A 13,955-nucleotide genomic window follows, 5' to 3' on the forward strand; every position below is an offset into this window, starting at 1 on the left:
ATGGTCAGGAGCCCCTTTACATCCCTAATTAGCTTTTATGTCAATTACCACAAGGTGTGCCTGTAATTTTTTCTATTAAGTACATTTTCTGTAGTCTGGCCAAACCTGAGGTATACTAGATTAAGTGTCAAGTATAACACAGGGGAAATATGGATTTTTTTTTTGGGGGGGGGAGAAAGTCCCTACAACCAAACTGCATTTTTGAATGCTGTCATTAGCTCCTGATTGGGGACTCTAGTGCTAACACAAAGCATTTTTATATTGTTTTTAAACTGCCCTGTGATCTTCAGAGGAAGAGTGGTATAGGAATTTAATTAAACATAAATATAAGTAAATAAACATTTTTAATTTTCCACTTCCATAATTTTCCACGGAATGGGTGTAATTTCGAGAGACTCTCTCCCCTTTCTTCCTTGTCATTGTGATCTAATGTGTGTTTTAGCTTGTTCCTCTTCATCTTAGGTCCACTTCACCCCACCTGTGTGAACACAAAATAAAAACAATCTTTGTTGGAGTTGTTGTCGGCATCTTCCTTACTCTGGCACAACTTTTTCCTGTAATAAAGCCATGGCACATGAGAATTCTAGAGAAATCCTGTACAGTCTGCTGGTTGACTTAGCACCTGCAAAATGAAAGAAATTAGCAACCAAAGACGAGTGTGTAGAGGCGCCCATAGCCTTCCTGGTTCAGTGCTTCAGTATTGAGCCAAACCTCTGGGAAGTACGTAATACCGTAAAAGGTAAAGGTAAAGGGACCCCTGACCACTAGGTCCAGTCATGACTGACTCTGGGGTTGTGGCATTCATCTCCCTTTATTGGCCGAGGGAGCCGGCATACAGCTTCTGGGTCATGTGGCCAGCATGACTAAGCCACTGCTGGCGAACCAGAGCAGCACACGGAAATGCCGTTTACCTTCCTGCCGGAGCGGTACCTATTTATCTATTTGCACTTTGATGTGCTTTTGAACTGCTAGGTTGGCAGGAGCAGGGACCGAGCAACGGGAGCTCACCCTGTCGCGGGAATTCAAACCGCCGCAAGTCCTAGGCTCTGTTGTTTAACCCACAGCACCACCCGCGTCCCTAACATATGCCTTATTCAAGCATAGTGTACCAGGTTTGTTAGTACTTCCCCTATATGGGCTGAAGCATCCATACTGCAGGGGAATCGGGGCTGTAGCTTAGTAGCAGAGCATCTGCTTTGCTTGCATAAGGTCCCAGGTAGGGCTGGGAATGTGTGTGTGCCCCCACACCTGAAACCCTGGAGAACTGCTGCAGTCAGTGCAGATAATAGTAAGCTAGATGGGCTAGTGGTCTGACTTTGGATAAGGCAGATTACTAATATTATTAGTATTGCCCTCCCTTCACCACAAAGTATCTATTCCAGGGGCTGACACTGTACCTCCACACTATGAGGAGGAAGTGAGTTGCGGGAGGAGTTAGCTGCTAGGAGCAGTTCTAATGAGCCGATTGCAGCCTCTGGGAGCTTATGGCCTGGACTTATAAACTGGGGCGTTTGTGAGGGCATTTTGATGGGGATGCCCAGAGTGCTATCTCACAGTGTATGTAGGACCAAGAGACATGAAGGACAAGGGAGCTGCTGGAGCCATCTGGGCACCTTAGTTCAAGAAGAATATTGACAAGCGGGGGATGTGTGCAGAGAAGGGTGACCAAGATGATCAAGGGTCAGGAAACTAAGCCTTATGAGGAATGGTTGAGGGTGTTGGGTATGTTTACCCTCGGGAAGGGGAGACAAAGAGGATGACAGCCAGCTTCGTGGATGTAAGGAAAGGAGAAGATGGAGCATGCTTGTTTTGTCCTGCTCTGGAGGATAGGACCCAAACCAATACATTCAAGGAAGAACTCTATGACAATAAGAGTTTCTGACCGTGGAGCAGAGTCCACCACGGGGTGGTGGACTCTCCTTCTTTGGAGATTTTAAAGCAGAGGTTGGATGGCCATCGGTCATCAATGCTTTAGTTGAGATTCCTGCATTGCAGAGGGTTGGAGTAGAATATACGATACTTGGGGTCCCTTCCAACTCTACAGTTCTATAATTCTATGAACCTCAAATCCTTTGGAGCAATGCTTCCCAGAGTGGGTGGTGGTGCCCACTGGGGGCAATGGGATTACCTTGGGGACACTTAACATGCAAGGGGGCAGTGCTGGAGGTGTAAATTGCTATCAGTCTTTGAAAAGCTGGTACGTATCAGTAGATCAGGTTTATCAACTTTGTTATGAAGCCAAATAGTTTTAATTTGATCCTGTATAATTATTTGCTACTGTTTTTAACTTTTATTGTGTTACTTAACTGTTACTGTTTTTAATTTTAATGTGTTATTATTTTCTAATTGGAGAGCAGGACTGGATTGCATCTCCCATTGTTCTCAGAAGATGAGAGTTAGGAGGTAGCAAAAAAGGTGAAAGAAGAAACAAATCAGAAGCGGAAGTTGGGGGAAGCCCAAGAGGGGAGGGAGGAAGGAATGTATAGTAAATGTTATGAATATGAAATGTATGTAATGAATGAAAAAGGAAAATTAATAAAAAAAGTTAAAAAGAAAAAAGAAATATTTCCAACAACAAAAGTGCAATGATGTGGTTAAACAGCGCCACCTGCTGCTTGGTAGTGGGAGTTTGTTTGCTTGTTTGTTTTAAAAAAACACATCACCACTACCATATTTACACGACATCAAATCTAACTTGTACCTCAATTTTCAAAACCTTGAAACAAAAATGTACTGCATTTTTCTGTGAAAAAGACGCCTCCATGTATAATACGCCCCCTATTTTTTTAACCCCCAAATTAAGAAATTAACTTGTTTAGCTTTTTTCGGGGGGGGGGGGCCCTACTGCTGATCACTTGCCACAGCTACTGCCAATCGCACACCTTGCCACAGCCGCCAATAGTCTGCCTGCTTGCCGCCACCAACAGCCCACCTGCCCCCTTGCCGCAGCTGCTAATCACCTGTCCGCCTCGCCACAGCCGCCAATCACCTGCCCAATTGTTGCAGCTACAGCTAATCGCCAGCAGCCACCAATCACCCACTCAATCACCGCTGCCAATCTCCTGCTTGCTGCTGGCATTAATCGCACATCCCCCCTCTGCATTCACTATCCGTGTATAAGATGACACCCAATTTTTGCCTAATTTTTTTTAGCAAAAAGCATTGTCTTATACACAGAAAAATACGGTATTTGCTGGTGCAATCAAATCTAATGCACACTCTAATTTTTGCAATGTTGTTTGGCCAAAAAAGGGTGTATTACATTTGAGTAAATATGATGAATATTTAAAGCGGTATCATGACACTTTAAACCAGTGGTTCCCATAGTGGGTGGTCCTGCCCCCTAGAGGGTGGTGGGTTGCTTAGGGGGTGCTAAGAGGCAGGGGGCAGTAGTAGTTGTTGAAGGTGCAAATGACTATCAGGCTTTGGAAAGCTGGTACCACTGGATCAAGTCTATCAGTTCTGTTGAATTAATTAAACTAAATAGTTTTAATTGCATTTTGAATAAATGTGCAATTACTTGTTACAGTTTTGAATTTTATGGTGCTCCTACCTTCCTCAGTGGGTTGTGAAGACTGCTGTTCTGAATAATGTTTTTTACAGCACAGGGAAGGCGACACCCAGAACCAAGGGGTTGGTGGCCCAAAAGTATGGAGCCACTGCTTTGGAGGCTGGAAAGTAGGAACTGACGGAGGCAATGGTTATGGATGTGATTATTTTTCCTTTCTGGAAGAATTCATAAGTGTTATGTATGATACTAGCAACAAAAACAGACTAGGGAGGTATGAGAAACCCAATGCTAGGTCTGTTTCAGCAAATGAACAGTCCTGTATTAAACCTGCCATCATCTGAATGAGATATTTTACACATTTGCCAAATATTTCATCAACTCACCTTGATCAGGCCCAGCTCACAAATCCGTTTTGAAAGTCTGCACGTTTGTGGTTGAGCGGATGCTCTGTAAAGAAAACCTTTGCTTGCATTTGATTTGCTGCATCCATGCCTCCCTGTACGGCAAGGTTGCCCCTGGAATGAGGTTGTCTCTCGTCTGCTGCGCCTTCAGGCACATGGCGAACAAGGACTTGAGCTCGGAACGGAAGTTGTCATTCAGCCAGCAGTAGATGAAAGGATTATAGCAAGTGCTGCTCATGGCAAACCAATGAAGGACGAAATAGAGGGAGTTTTTGGTTCTGATGTTCATGGTGGAGATGAGCAGCACATAGCAGTTGAGCGGGAACCAACAGAGGGCAAAAACCACCACCACCAGCACAAGCATTTTGATGCTTCTCTTCTTCTTGTTGTGATGGATGATGTACTGCTGCGTGGTGACATCCCCCACGGCATTGCGCAGCCAGAGCTTCTTGGCCAGCCGTGTGTAAGTGACGGAAATGATGAGGAGGGGCAAGAGGTAAAGGAGGAGGAAAGTGGAAAGGTCCACATATTTTTGCACCACCTCTGCAGGCTCAGGAAAATCTGGGAGGCACAAGCTACGAATAGTAGTTTCCCTTTGAAAACAAATAAACATTTATTCTGGATATGTAGTCAAGAAAACTTTGGAAATTTTTATGTAGCTTAACATAGCTGAACATACTGTTATGAGGGTTTTTTGGGGGGAGGGAGGGATGTGGCCTGGATGATATTTGTGGGTCCCTTCAAGGGCCTGCTTAGAATATAGGAGACGAGGCTGCTGAACCAGCCAAACCAGCTCCTTTGCTGGCCAATTTAAGTGCTATTTACCTCATCCTAAGAGGTTGCTGTGTTACCATATAGTCCGTTTTATTATTTGGGATTGGTAGAATTTCATTAATACCAAAAGTACATCTCTTCAATCTGTGGGATAATGAGCCTCATCTGGTGTTGCCATACATACGGATTTCCTCCGACATATCTGGAATACTGCTGCCTCGAGCAGTGTCTGGGTGGAAATCAATAAAATGTTGGGGGAAATCCAGTTGTATGGCAGCTCATGTTGGCGGTGCAGTTTTCCATTCAAAAAGCTCAAAAGCCACAAAAATAATAAATGCAATTTTGCCCAAAAAAGTTCAATAACTTTTCTGTCCAGATTTTCCCTGTTTGAAATATGGCAACCTTATCCTGTAACCAACATGCTTAAGTCTAATTAATGCATTAAGGGGTTAATTCCATAGAGTTAGCTGTCCTGCCAGGCTTAGCTAGTTCACTCACCCTCACCTTGGGAAAAGGGTGATCAAGCCTATTGCTACCAGAGAAGCTCAGTTTTGAGCTGGTTGCTACAGTTCAGACTGCATGCCTCTTACAAGCCATTCTTGTGTTCCTATATGAATAATTTTGGAACTTTTATCATAGTAACTATGCCAGGTTTTACTGCCTCTGTTTTCTGCCTGAATATATGTAAGGAAGGTACCAGGAAAGCCTCCATGGGGAGAGCATTCCACAAACGTGGAACCACCACAGAAAAGACCCATATGCGTGTTGTCACCCCCCAGGCCTCTTGTGGAGGAGGCACATGAAGAAGGGCCTCAGATGATGATTGTAGAGTCTGAGTCGGTTCACATGAGGAGAGGTAGTCTATGAGGTATTGCAGCCATTTAAGGCTTTATAGGTCAAAACCAGCACTTTGTATTGGGCCCAGAAACTGACTGGCAGCCAGGGCAGTTGGACCAGGATCAGTGTAATATTCTCAAACCATCTTGTTGTAGTGAGCAACCTGGCTGCCAAATTCTGCACCAGCTGAAATTTTTGAACCATCTCCAGATGCAGCCCTAAGTATAATGCATTGCAGTAATCTAACCTAGAGGCATAGACAACAGAAGTTAGGCTATCTTCGTCCAGACAGGGGTGCAGTTGGGCCACCAAGCAGAGCTGGTAGAAGGCACTCTGCACTAGGGCTGGGCGATGTATTGATGCATTGTCCAAAACTGGTTTGAAGTTCACACCGTGGTAATGGTTTCATAAAAGCTGACATGGCAATATATCCTGAATCACAATGTGTGTGTGAACTATATAAAAAACTACGATGTGGGGGAAACCGTGAAGCTGGTCATTGATTTTCTCATTATTCCTGCTGCATTATTCCTTGTTGCTCTGCTGCCTCAGCTCTCTCCTGCCTTGTGCAGACGGCAGGGAACCACAAGAACAGGCGCTGAAGAAAGCAGCCTACCTGGGAACTTTCCTCAGTAATACTGATGCCATGAGCTTCTTGTTTTTAAGCTCAGGGACCAGGCTGGTAGGTGGTTGAGGGAGATGCCGGTCCCAGCCAGCTATGGACTTCTTACTGGGAGCTCCTTCCCTCCTCCATCCTTTCTCCTTATTTGGACTCTCTCTGCTCATCCGAAGGTGCCTCCTGACACCCGACCTCCGCCAGGGCCCTTGCAGAACTCCTTGTGCCTCACCTCCCCACCCCCACCCCCCATGTCGCTGCCAAACCCCGTGTTTTGAACCACTGCTTGGTCCCACTGAAATTAAACCGTATGCAATATGCAAGCTCAGATTACTCTGAGATCCTTCTTCCCATTTCACCTCTCTTCTCATCCATTCTTGTCCTACAGATATTGTCACTGCATAGTTCTTTTCATGGCTTCATTCACATCTTTAATATCCTGTTTTCAGCCTCCTGAACTGCAGTGATGCTGTGCTGCGAAGGGAAGTTCCACACACACTGGCTGTTGTCCCAAAGTGGGAAGTGAGAATGGAATGACAATAGATTCCCCAGAACCACTGCTCCCATTCTGTTGTTCCTTGCCAGATGAATATCGGTTACACGATTTAAAAAGGGTAGGGGGCTAATCTGAAGGAAGGGGTGGCTGAGTTGGTGCCATCCAGGTGTCATACTGAGCTCCCATCAGCCCCAGAAAACACAGTCCAAGGTTGGGGATGGTGGGAGTTGTGTAGCACACCAACATACTGTTGTGGGTTTGGTGAGTCCTTTCCCATTTGGGGGGGGGGGGTTCCTGCCCAGTGAAGGTTGGAATCTAATAGAGGAGGAAGTTGCTAAACTGGTCAGACCTTTTCTTTGTAAGACGATGACCTTAGCTGCCCACTCAAGTGTCCTCATAAGCATCCCAAAAGAATGAGCTGGGTTGCAAGAACTACAACTAGGTGTGATGGGGCCCTCAGTGCTAATGGGTGGGGCTTTCTCCCATTTGCTCACCTCTGTACGGTAACTGATTTGTAAGAAAATTGATAGCTGTTATTACCAATAATTGGCTGCCTTGTGACTTGCAGCAACTCAGAATCATAAATGCAAATGACCAAAGCAAATGGCTTTGAAAGCCGCAAAAGCAGTAACACTTAAAATATGAAGTGAGGAAGGTGTGCTGCTTTAGGCTGGAGTCTGACTAATTAACTAAATAAGCGATCAACGCACTCAGAGGTGCCCACCTCCAGAGCCCCCCGCTGCCCCTTTGCCTCTTAGCAACTCCCCACCTCCCAGGGGACATTGCCACCTACTTTGGGAATCACTGGTGTAGGCAGTATTCAGCTGGATGGGTGCATGGCCTGATTCGGTATAACGACACCTTCCTGTATTCCACCTACAAAATGGAAGTTGCCTAGTCCAGCCTCCTGCCAATGTAGGAAATCCACTCCTGTGGCCATCTTTGGTAGGAGGTGAAGCTTGCTTTTCATTTTTTAAAGTAACACGTAGTTTGACAGGCGAGAAAAGAAAAGGGTAGGTTAAAAGACTCACCTATAATTATAAATGAAGAGCTTTTGGTAGATAGCATGGGGTAATGAAAAGCAGGCTGCCATCATCCAGATGCTGGAAATGGCCAGTGCTCCTTTGGTCAGTGACATCCTTGGCTTGAGTGGATGGAGGATGACCTGGAAGAAAGGATGCCTCACAGTGATTCTCATCTCTGCAGACCAGAGGTGGGTAAAGTGCAGGTCATACGCATACCCATACCCATACCCATACCCATACCCATACCCATACCCATACCCATACCCATATAAAGCTCCCCATAAATTTAATTGCCATGTTGGGCACTACCTGCACTATGCATTTAAAGCACTGTGACCCCATTTTAAATGGCCACAGCTCCCCCCAAAGAATGCTGGGAACTGTAGTTTGTTAAGGGTTCTCATAGTTGTTCGGAGACCACCTCCCTCCCCCCCCCCACAACATTTCCCAAAGCAGTTAACAACCAGTCCGTCTTCCCAGGGAACTCTGGGGATTGCAGCTTGGCAGTAGGAATAAAGGGGGCCTCCTAAGAACTCTCAGCACCCTTGACAAACCACTTCCCATGATTCTTCGGGGAAAACCATGACTGCCAAAACCAGTGACTCCTTTTTTTGGGCCACCCCCTCATTCCATAAACTCATCTCCAGTGCTCCCTACTCTACCCTACAAAGGGCATTTTTCAGAATAGTGGTTTGCACAGCCCACTAAGGAAGATAGGAATAGCATAAAAATCAAAACAGTACCAATTAATTGCACATTTATTCAAAAGCCAATTAAAACTATTTAGTTTAATTAATTCAACAAAGCTGCTGCGGATAGTTCAATTGGTAAGAGCGTGGTGCTGATAACACCAAGACTGCAGGTTCGATCTCCAAATGAAACACCTGCATATTCCGGCATTGAAGTGGGTTGGACTAGATGATCCTCAGGGTCCCTTCCAACTCTACAATTCTAAGTTGGCGACCATGGCTGCATCTAAGTTAGTGATGGACTTGATCCAGTGGTACCAGCTTTTCAAAGTCCGATAGTAATTTGCATCTCCCACAACCACTACTGCCCCCTTGCCTCTTAGCATCCCCTAGGTAATCCCACTGTCCTCTAGGGGCAGTACCGCCCATTTTGGGAACCACTGGTCTAAACGGTCATGATACTGCTTTAAATATATAGTGCGGATGTTTTAAAAACCTCCCACTCCCACTACCAAGCAGAGCGTGGTGCTGTTTAACCCCATCACTGCACTTATGTGGTTGGAGAGATTTAACCCACATCTCTGTAACCAGTGCAGGCAGCCATGGGAGATGCAATTCAGACCCACTCATCCAATCAGTCTTGACAATGGAGGCTCTTGACCTTCATTATCGTGCTGGTGTGAATCTTGAATCAGAGACAGTGCTTTGAGTTCTGAAGTCCTGCCTCTTCTTACTGCACTAGACATAAAAGGGCTGGGTGATCATGCAAGAATATTGGCATAAGCAACCACCATTATCAGCTTCTTGCTAATAGAAAGCTGTTGACTGAAGTTTGCAATCCATGGGAGATGCACAGACTTGGCTGAAGAAAGGCAGCAGAGTTACCTGCAAGTCCGTGGTTTCCAGGTGATGCTCAGCACATAAAAGGGAGTGCTGTGTTTCTAGTGGTCTGCCTGTGTGGGTTTTTGTGGCAAAAGCCATGTAACTCTCAGAGGAGTGGCTAATATTAGGCTGAAGAAAGGTAGCCATCCCTGCTGCAGACAATCTGCAAAGCTTACCTCACTGCTACCAGCACATGACAATCTGGTGCTTTTAATGCTGCCAATGCTTGACTTATTAGGGAGATAGCCTCAATAATAATAGAACACTTTCTCTGAACACTCAGGGGAATATTTCAGTATTCACTTCCTAAGCCTGCAATTTCTTTCTACCTTCTTTCAGTGTCACAATGTTCTATTAATCATTTTCCCTACTGAGCTGATATTATAATACACATTGTTAGCTTACTGATGAACACAGTACCTCAGTTAATGAAAGAAGCTCCTAAGACACACTCCAACCTTTTTAAACTGTTTCATCTTTCTGTGAGTATATGCTCCAGGAGTTAAACAAAACCCACTATGTGACACAATGCCTATCATTCTGCATTGCAGATTCTGCACTGATGGGGGAGGGAGGTGGACTTGATGATCTCCTAGGTCCTTTCCAACTCAATGAGTCCTTAATAATCATGGAGCCCATGTAAATAATCTACCAGATGCTTGATAAGCCATGTAATTTTGCTGCAGGACATTTATCAAGAAGTGCAAAACAACGGGTCAGTTATTGTACATGAATATGTGTGAGAGCTGAACCTCTTTATTCTAATATAGACCAATAGTGCCATCTAGAGCTAAGAACGGTGCATGGAAACAATATCCTTGGTTTCATTTCATTTCATTTAATCCTTTCTTTCCTACAATAGCAAACTGGTCTGAATTGACTAGTTCTTTCGTAATGGATGTTCAACACCATTAGGAAGCCGAACCATCCTCTATGCACATTTCTGACTAGTGGTTGTTGGCATCTATCTGTCTCGAGTTTAAAAAGGCTTTTCTCTGTAATACAGGCAACCCCCATTTTGCATGGGGGATGCGTTCTGGGCATTCATGCACGTTGGCAGAGCACGCATAAGCCAAGCCCACCCCACCCCCTCATGCCCTGTTATGCCCCACCCTCTTCCAGGTCCAAATGACCCGCATGTCAGTGGTCACACCATAATTGAACGTGTGCAAAATAACCACTGCCCAGGCTGTTTTTCACCTGATCAGATCGGATGGATGAGCTGCAGTACCCTTCTCTGACCATTATGGGAAAGGGCCATAGCTCAGTGATAGAGTACCTGCTTTGCATGCAGGGAGGTCCCAGGTAGAATCTCCAATGGCATCTCCACTTAGTGCCGGGAGAGATTCCTGTCTGAAACCCTAGGAAGCCATGGGCAGTCAGTGTAGACAGTACTGAACTAGACACACCAATGTCCTGACATCGTATAAGCAGCTGCTTATACTCCCAAGTGACCACTCCCAACAAATACATACATACACTGGCTGTTTATTATGGTGGGCAATTTCAATTTCCTTGTGTCCTTAGGGCACCCTTTCTCCCACTGCCCACTCCACAACTTTGTGTAGTCAAGACTAAAGGCAAAATAGGGCCCAAGGTCCCTTCAGCCACCCCCCAATAAAATATTTGAGGGGGCCAGGGTTCCCCAAAGTTGATGAGCATTGCCACTCAAATGGTGTGCATGTGCTACACCTTGTGATCAATTATGCAGGACAGGGATAATTGACAGGGATCAATTATACCTCCTCCCCCCCCATATTTTATTCAAGCTGTCACCCCTGGTTTCAGGATACCTTTTGCAGGGGAAGGTGAGTTTCATACCTGATGCCGGTCCAGGGCTATAGCTGTCAGGGTCAGGGTGGAGACGTGGAGAGAGCAATACTGCGCAAAGCGGCTGACATGGCACATGCTTTCCCCAAAGACCCACGTGCTGTTCACGAACCGAACCTGCGGAAGAGACTGGCAAGAATAATGGGGCCAGCAGAAGATTTGTGGCTAACAACTAGGATTCACTTGGTACAGTCAAGCACATGGGGTTTCCATCGGCACATGGGGTCAGGAAGACCTCTGTCCATTTGTGAAAGTTCGCAAAGATTAAAATAGGGACTTCTGTCAATTTTTTACTTGATCTGACTGTTTGCTTGCCTGGTGGCAATGGGAGTGGAATAGGACCCTCCAAACAACTCTCAGCATCTTTAGCAAACTACAGCTCCCAGAATTCTTTGGGAGAGCCATTTATTTATTAATTTAAAAGATTACAGTATTTATAGTCCACTTGTCATTGAATGTTTTCAATCTCAGAAAGGGGAACAAAGTTTATAAAAATAAACATAGGAAAATATCCACCAAAATTACAAAATCATATAAACAGGACCAATAAATAACCAAACAATTCTATCATAAGGCAAACAAGCAAAATCATTGCAACATAAACTAATATTTCCAATTTAATGAAATATGAGCCTCAAGGTCAGCAGTTCAGCCAGGCAGGGGTGGGCAGATGAATTTGCTGACCTCCTCCAGCTCTCCCATGTAGTGGCGTAGCGTGGGGGTGCAGGGGGGCCGGCCGCACCGGGCACAACATCTGGGGGTTTAGGGTTAGGGGGCGCAAATCCACGGGTTAGGGGGCGCAAATCCACGGGTTAGGGGGCGCAAATTACTTGCCTTGCCCCGGGTGCTGACAACCCACGCTACGCCACTGCTCCCATGAACATTTAAAGTGGGATCACAGTGCTTTAAATGTATGGTGTGAACAAGGCCCTGGGTGGCTGTCCAGCACACCAAATGCAAATGCAAGGCAATGACTTAATCCAGGCAATGACCTCCTCCCTTTCTGGTCTGGGGGCATGGCAGTGGCGAAGGACTTACCAAAGTGAAAGGTGTGTTGAGCAAGGTGATCATGATATCAGACATGGCCAGGTTGGCAATGAAGAGGCTGGTGGCCGAATGCATCCTCCTCCTCCTCCTCTTCTTCATCACCACATGGCATACCAGCAAGTTACCAAAGAGAGATACGATGATGATGATTGTGTAGGCCACAATGAGAAGAGCTTTCATGGTGGGCTTCTGCGACTCCGGCTCGTATTTAGCCAGCTCAGCAAACTTCTCCCACTCAGTGATCTGGCTCTCTGTCCAGTTGAAGGGTGTGCCATTCTTGGCTTGGTAGTGTAACATAAACTTGGCCAGAGAAAAATTGCATTTGGGCTCCTGAGGAGGACATGGGAAGTGAGGGGAATGGGATAGAGGGAAGAGGAGCATGTGAGAGAGGTGGTCTTCCAGCCAGCTGGAGCCTTGCATGGAGACAGGCTAAGTTAGCAGGAGGCGTTTGTTCTAGCAGGTGGGACTAAATAGGTGAGAGAGAGAGAGAGAGAGAGAGAGAGAGAGAGAGAGAAGCTTTTTAGCCAACTCAGGTTGGTAGCAACTGTCAGGACAAAGGCAACATTTAAATATCCAAGTAGAAAGAAGTATTGAGGTGCATTAAATATGTTTTGTAGCACACTGTCAGAAAGGCACTAGTGTGTCATTTGACAAAAAAATGTGGACAGTAAAAGTGGAGCTGGGAGAATCTGGTGTGCTCATGCACAAAAATAAATAAAAATGGCATACGGCAGAGTACACACAAATCATGGAGAAAGATCAGGTGTGCAGCTTTAATTGGTCATCTTGAGTCGTTTTGTGCTACCCGTTATTGAGGCATTCAGTCTTCCAACTTCTGAGAGTGCCCTACAGTGTTTTGTTCTCCCCCCTTCCTTTTTTCCAAAGCACTTTACCCTCCTATTTGCTTTGTCAATTTTTTTGGAGCACAATTCTTCTAAAATGTGTATTTTCCCCTCCCTTCTTTATAATTCTCTTCCCAGCTGGATTGTCCTACAGAACCTGTGAATGATATCAGGGGAAAACATTAACATTATGCTGATAGATTTGATTTTTTCTTTTCTGTACAATAGAAAGCAACTATGCAAATATTCAGAGATGAGCTTGGAACAGTGTCCTAAACAGGGAACAAGCTGGCTTCTGGCACCATAAGTTCACCTCTGTTTTCTTTTCTTCCTGCATTCCATAGAATCATAGAATCATAGAATCATAGAGTTGGAATAGACCACAAGGGCCGTCGAGTCCAACCCCCTGCCAAGCAGGAAACACCATCAGAGCGTTCCTGACATATGGTTGTCAAGCCTCTGCTTAAAGACCTCCAAAGTAGGAGACTCCACCACACTCCTTGGCAGCAAATTCCACTGTCGAACAGCTCTTACTGTCAGGAAGTTCTTCCTAATGTTTAGGTGGACTCTTCTTTCTTGTAGTTTGGATCCATTGCTCCGTGTCCGCTTCTCTGGAGCAGCAGAAAACAACCTTTCTCCCTCCTCTATATGGACACGTTCCAGTTTGTCAGTGTCCTTCTTGAACTGTGGTGCCCAGAACTGGACACAGTACTCCAGGTGAGGTCTGACCAGAGCAGAATACAGTGGCACTATTACTTCCCTTGATCTAGATGTTATACTCCTATTGATGCAGCCCAGAATTGCATTGGCTTTTTTAGCTGCCGCGTCACACTGTTGGCTCATGTCAAGTTTGTGGTCAACCAAGACTCCTAGATCCTTTTCACATGTACTGCTCTCAAGCCAGGTGTCACCCATCTTGTATTTGTGCCTCTCATTTTTTTTGCCCAAGTGCAATACTTTACATTTCTCCCTGTTAAAGTTCATCTTGTTTGTTTTGGCCCAGTT

At 45.4% G+C, this 13,955-nt stretch overlaps 1 protein-coding gene across 1 annotated transcript; it reads right to left on the minus strand.

Moving 5' to 3' along the window:
- Positions 1-442: 442 nt before the first annotated feature.
- LOC309523960 (G-protein coupled receptor 83-like) lies at positions 443-12,716 on the minus strand. Its single transcript, XM_082208270.1, has 5 exons — positions 12,100-12,716; positions 11,053-11,178; positions 7,667-7,800; positions 3,895-4,505; positions 443-478 (listed from the first exon to the last, which is right to left on the minus strand). The coding sequence occupies exons 1-4, from the start codon at positions 12,526-12,528 to the stop codon at positions 3,911-3,913; spliced, it is 1,284 nt and encodes a 427-aa protein (XP_082064396.1). The 5' UTR covers positions 12,529-12,716; the 3' UTR covers positions 443-478; positions 3,895-3,910.
- Positions 12,717-13,955: the final 1,239 nt, after the last annotated feature.

Source organism: Podarcis vaucheri (assembly GCF_965113315.1).
Source record: "Podarcis vaucheri genome assembly, chromosome: Z".
Taxonomy (NCBI): domain Eukaryota; kingdom Metazoa; phylum Chordata; class Lepidosauria; order Squamata; family Lacertidae; genus Podarcis; species Podarcis vaucheri.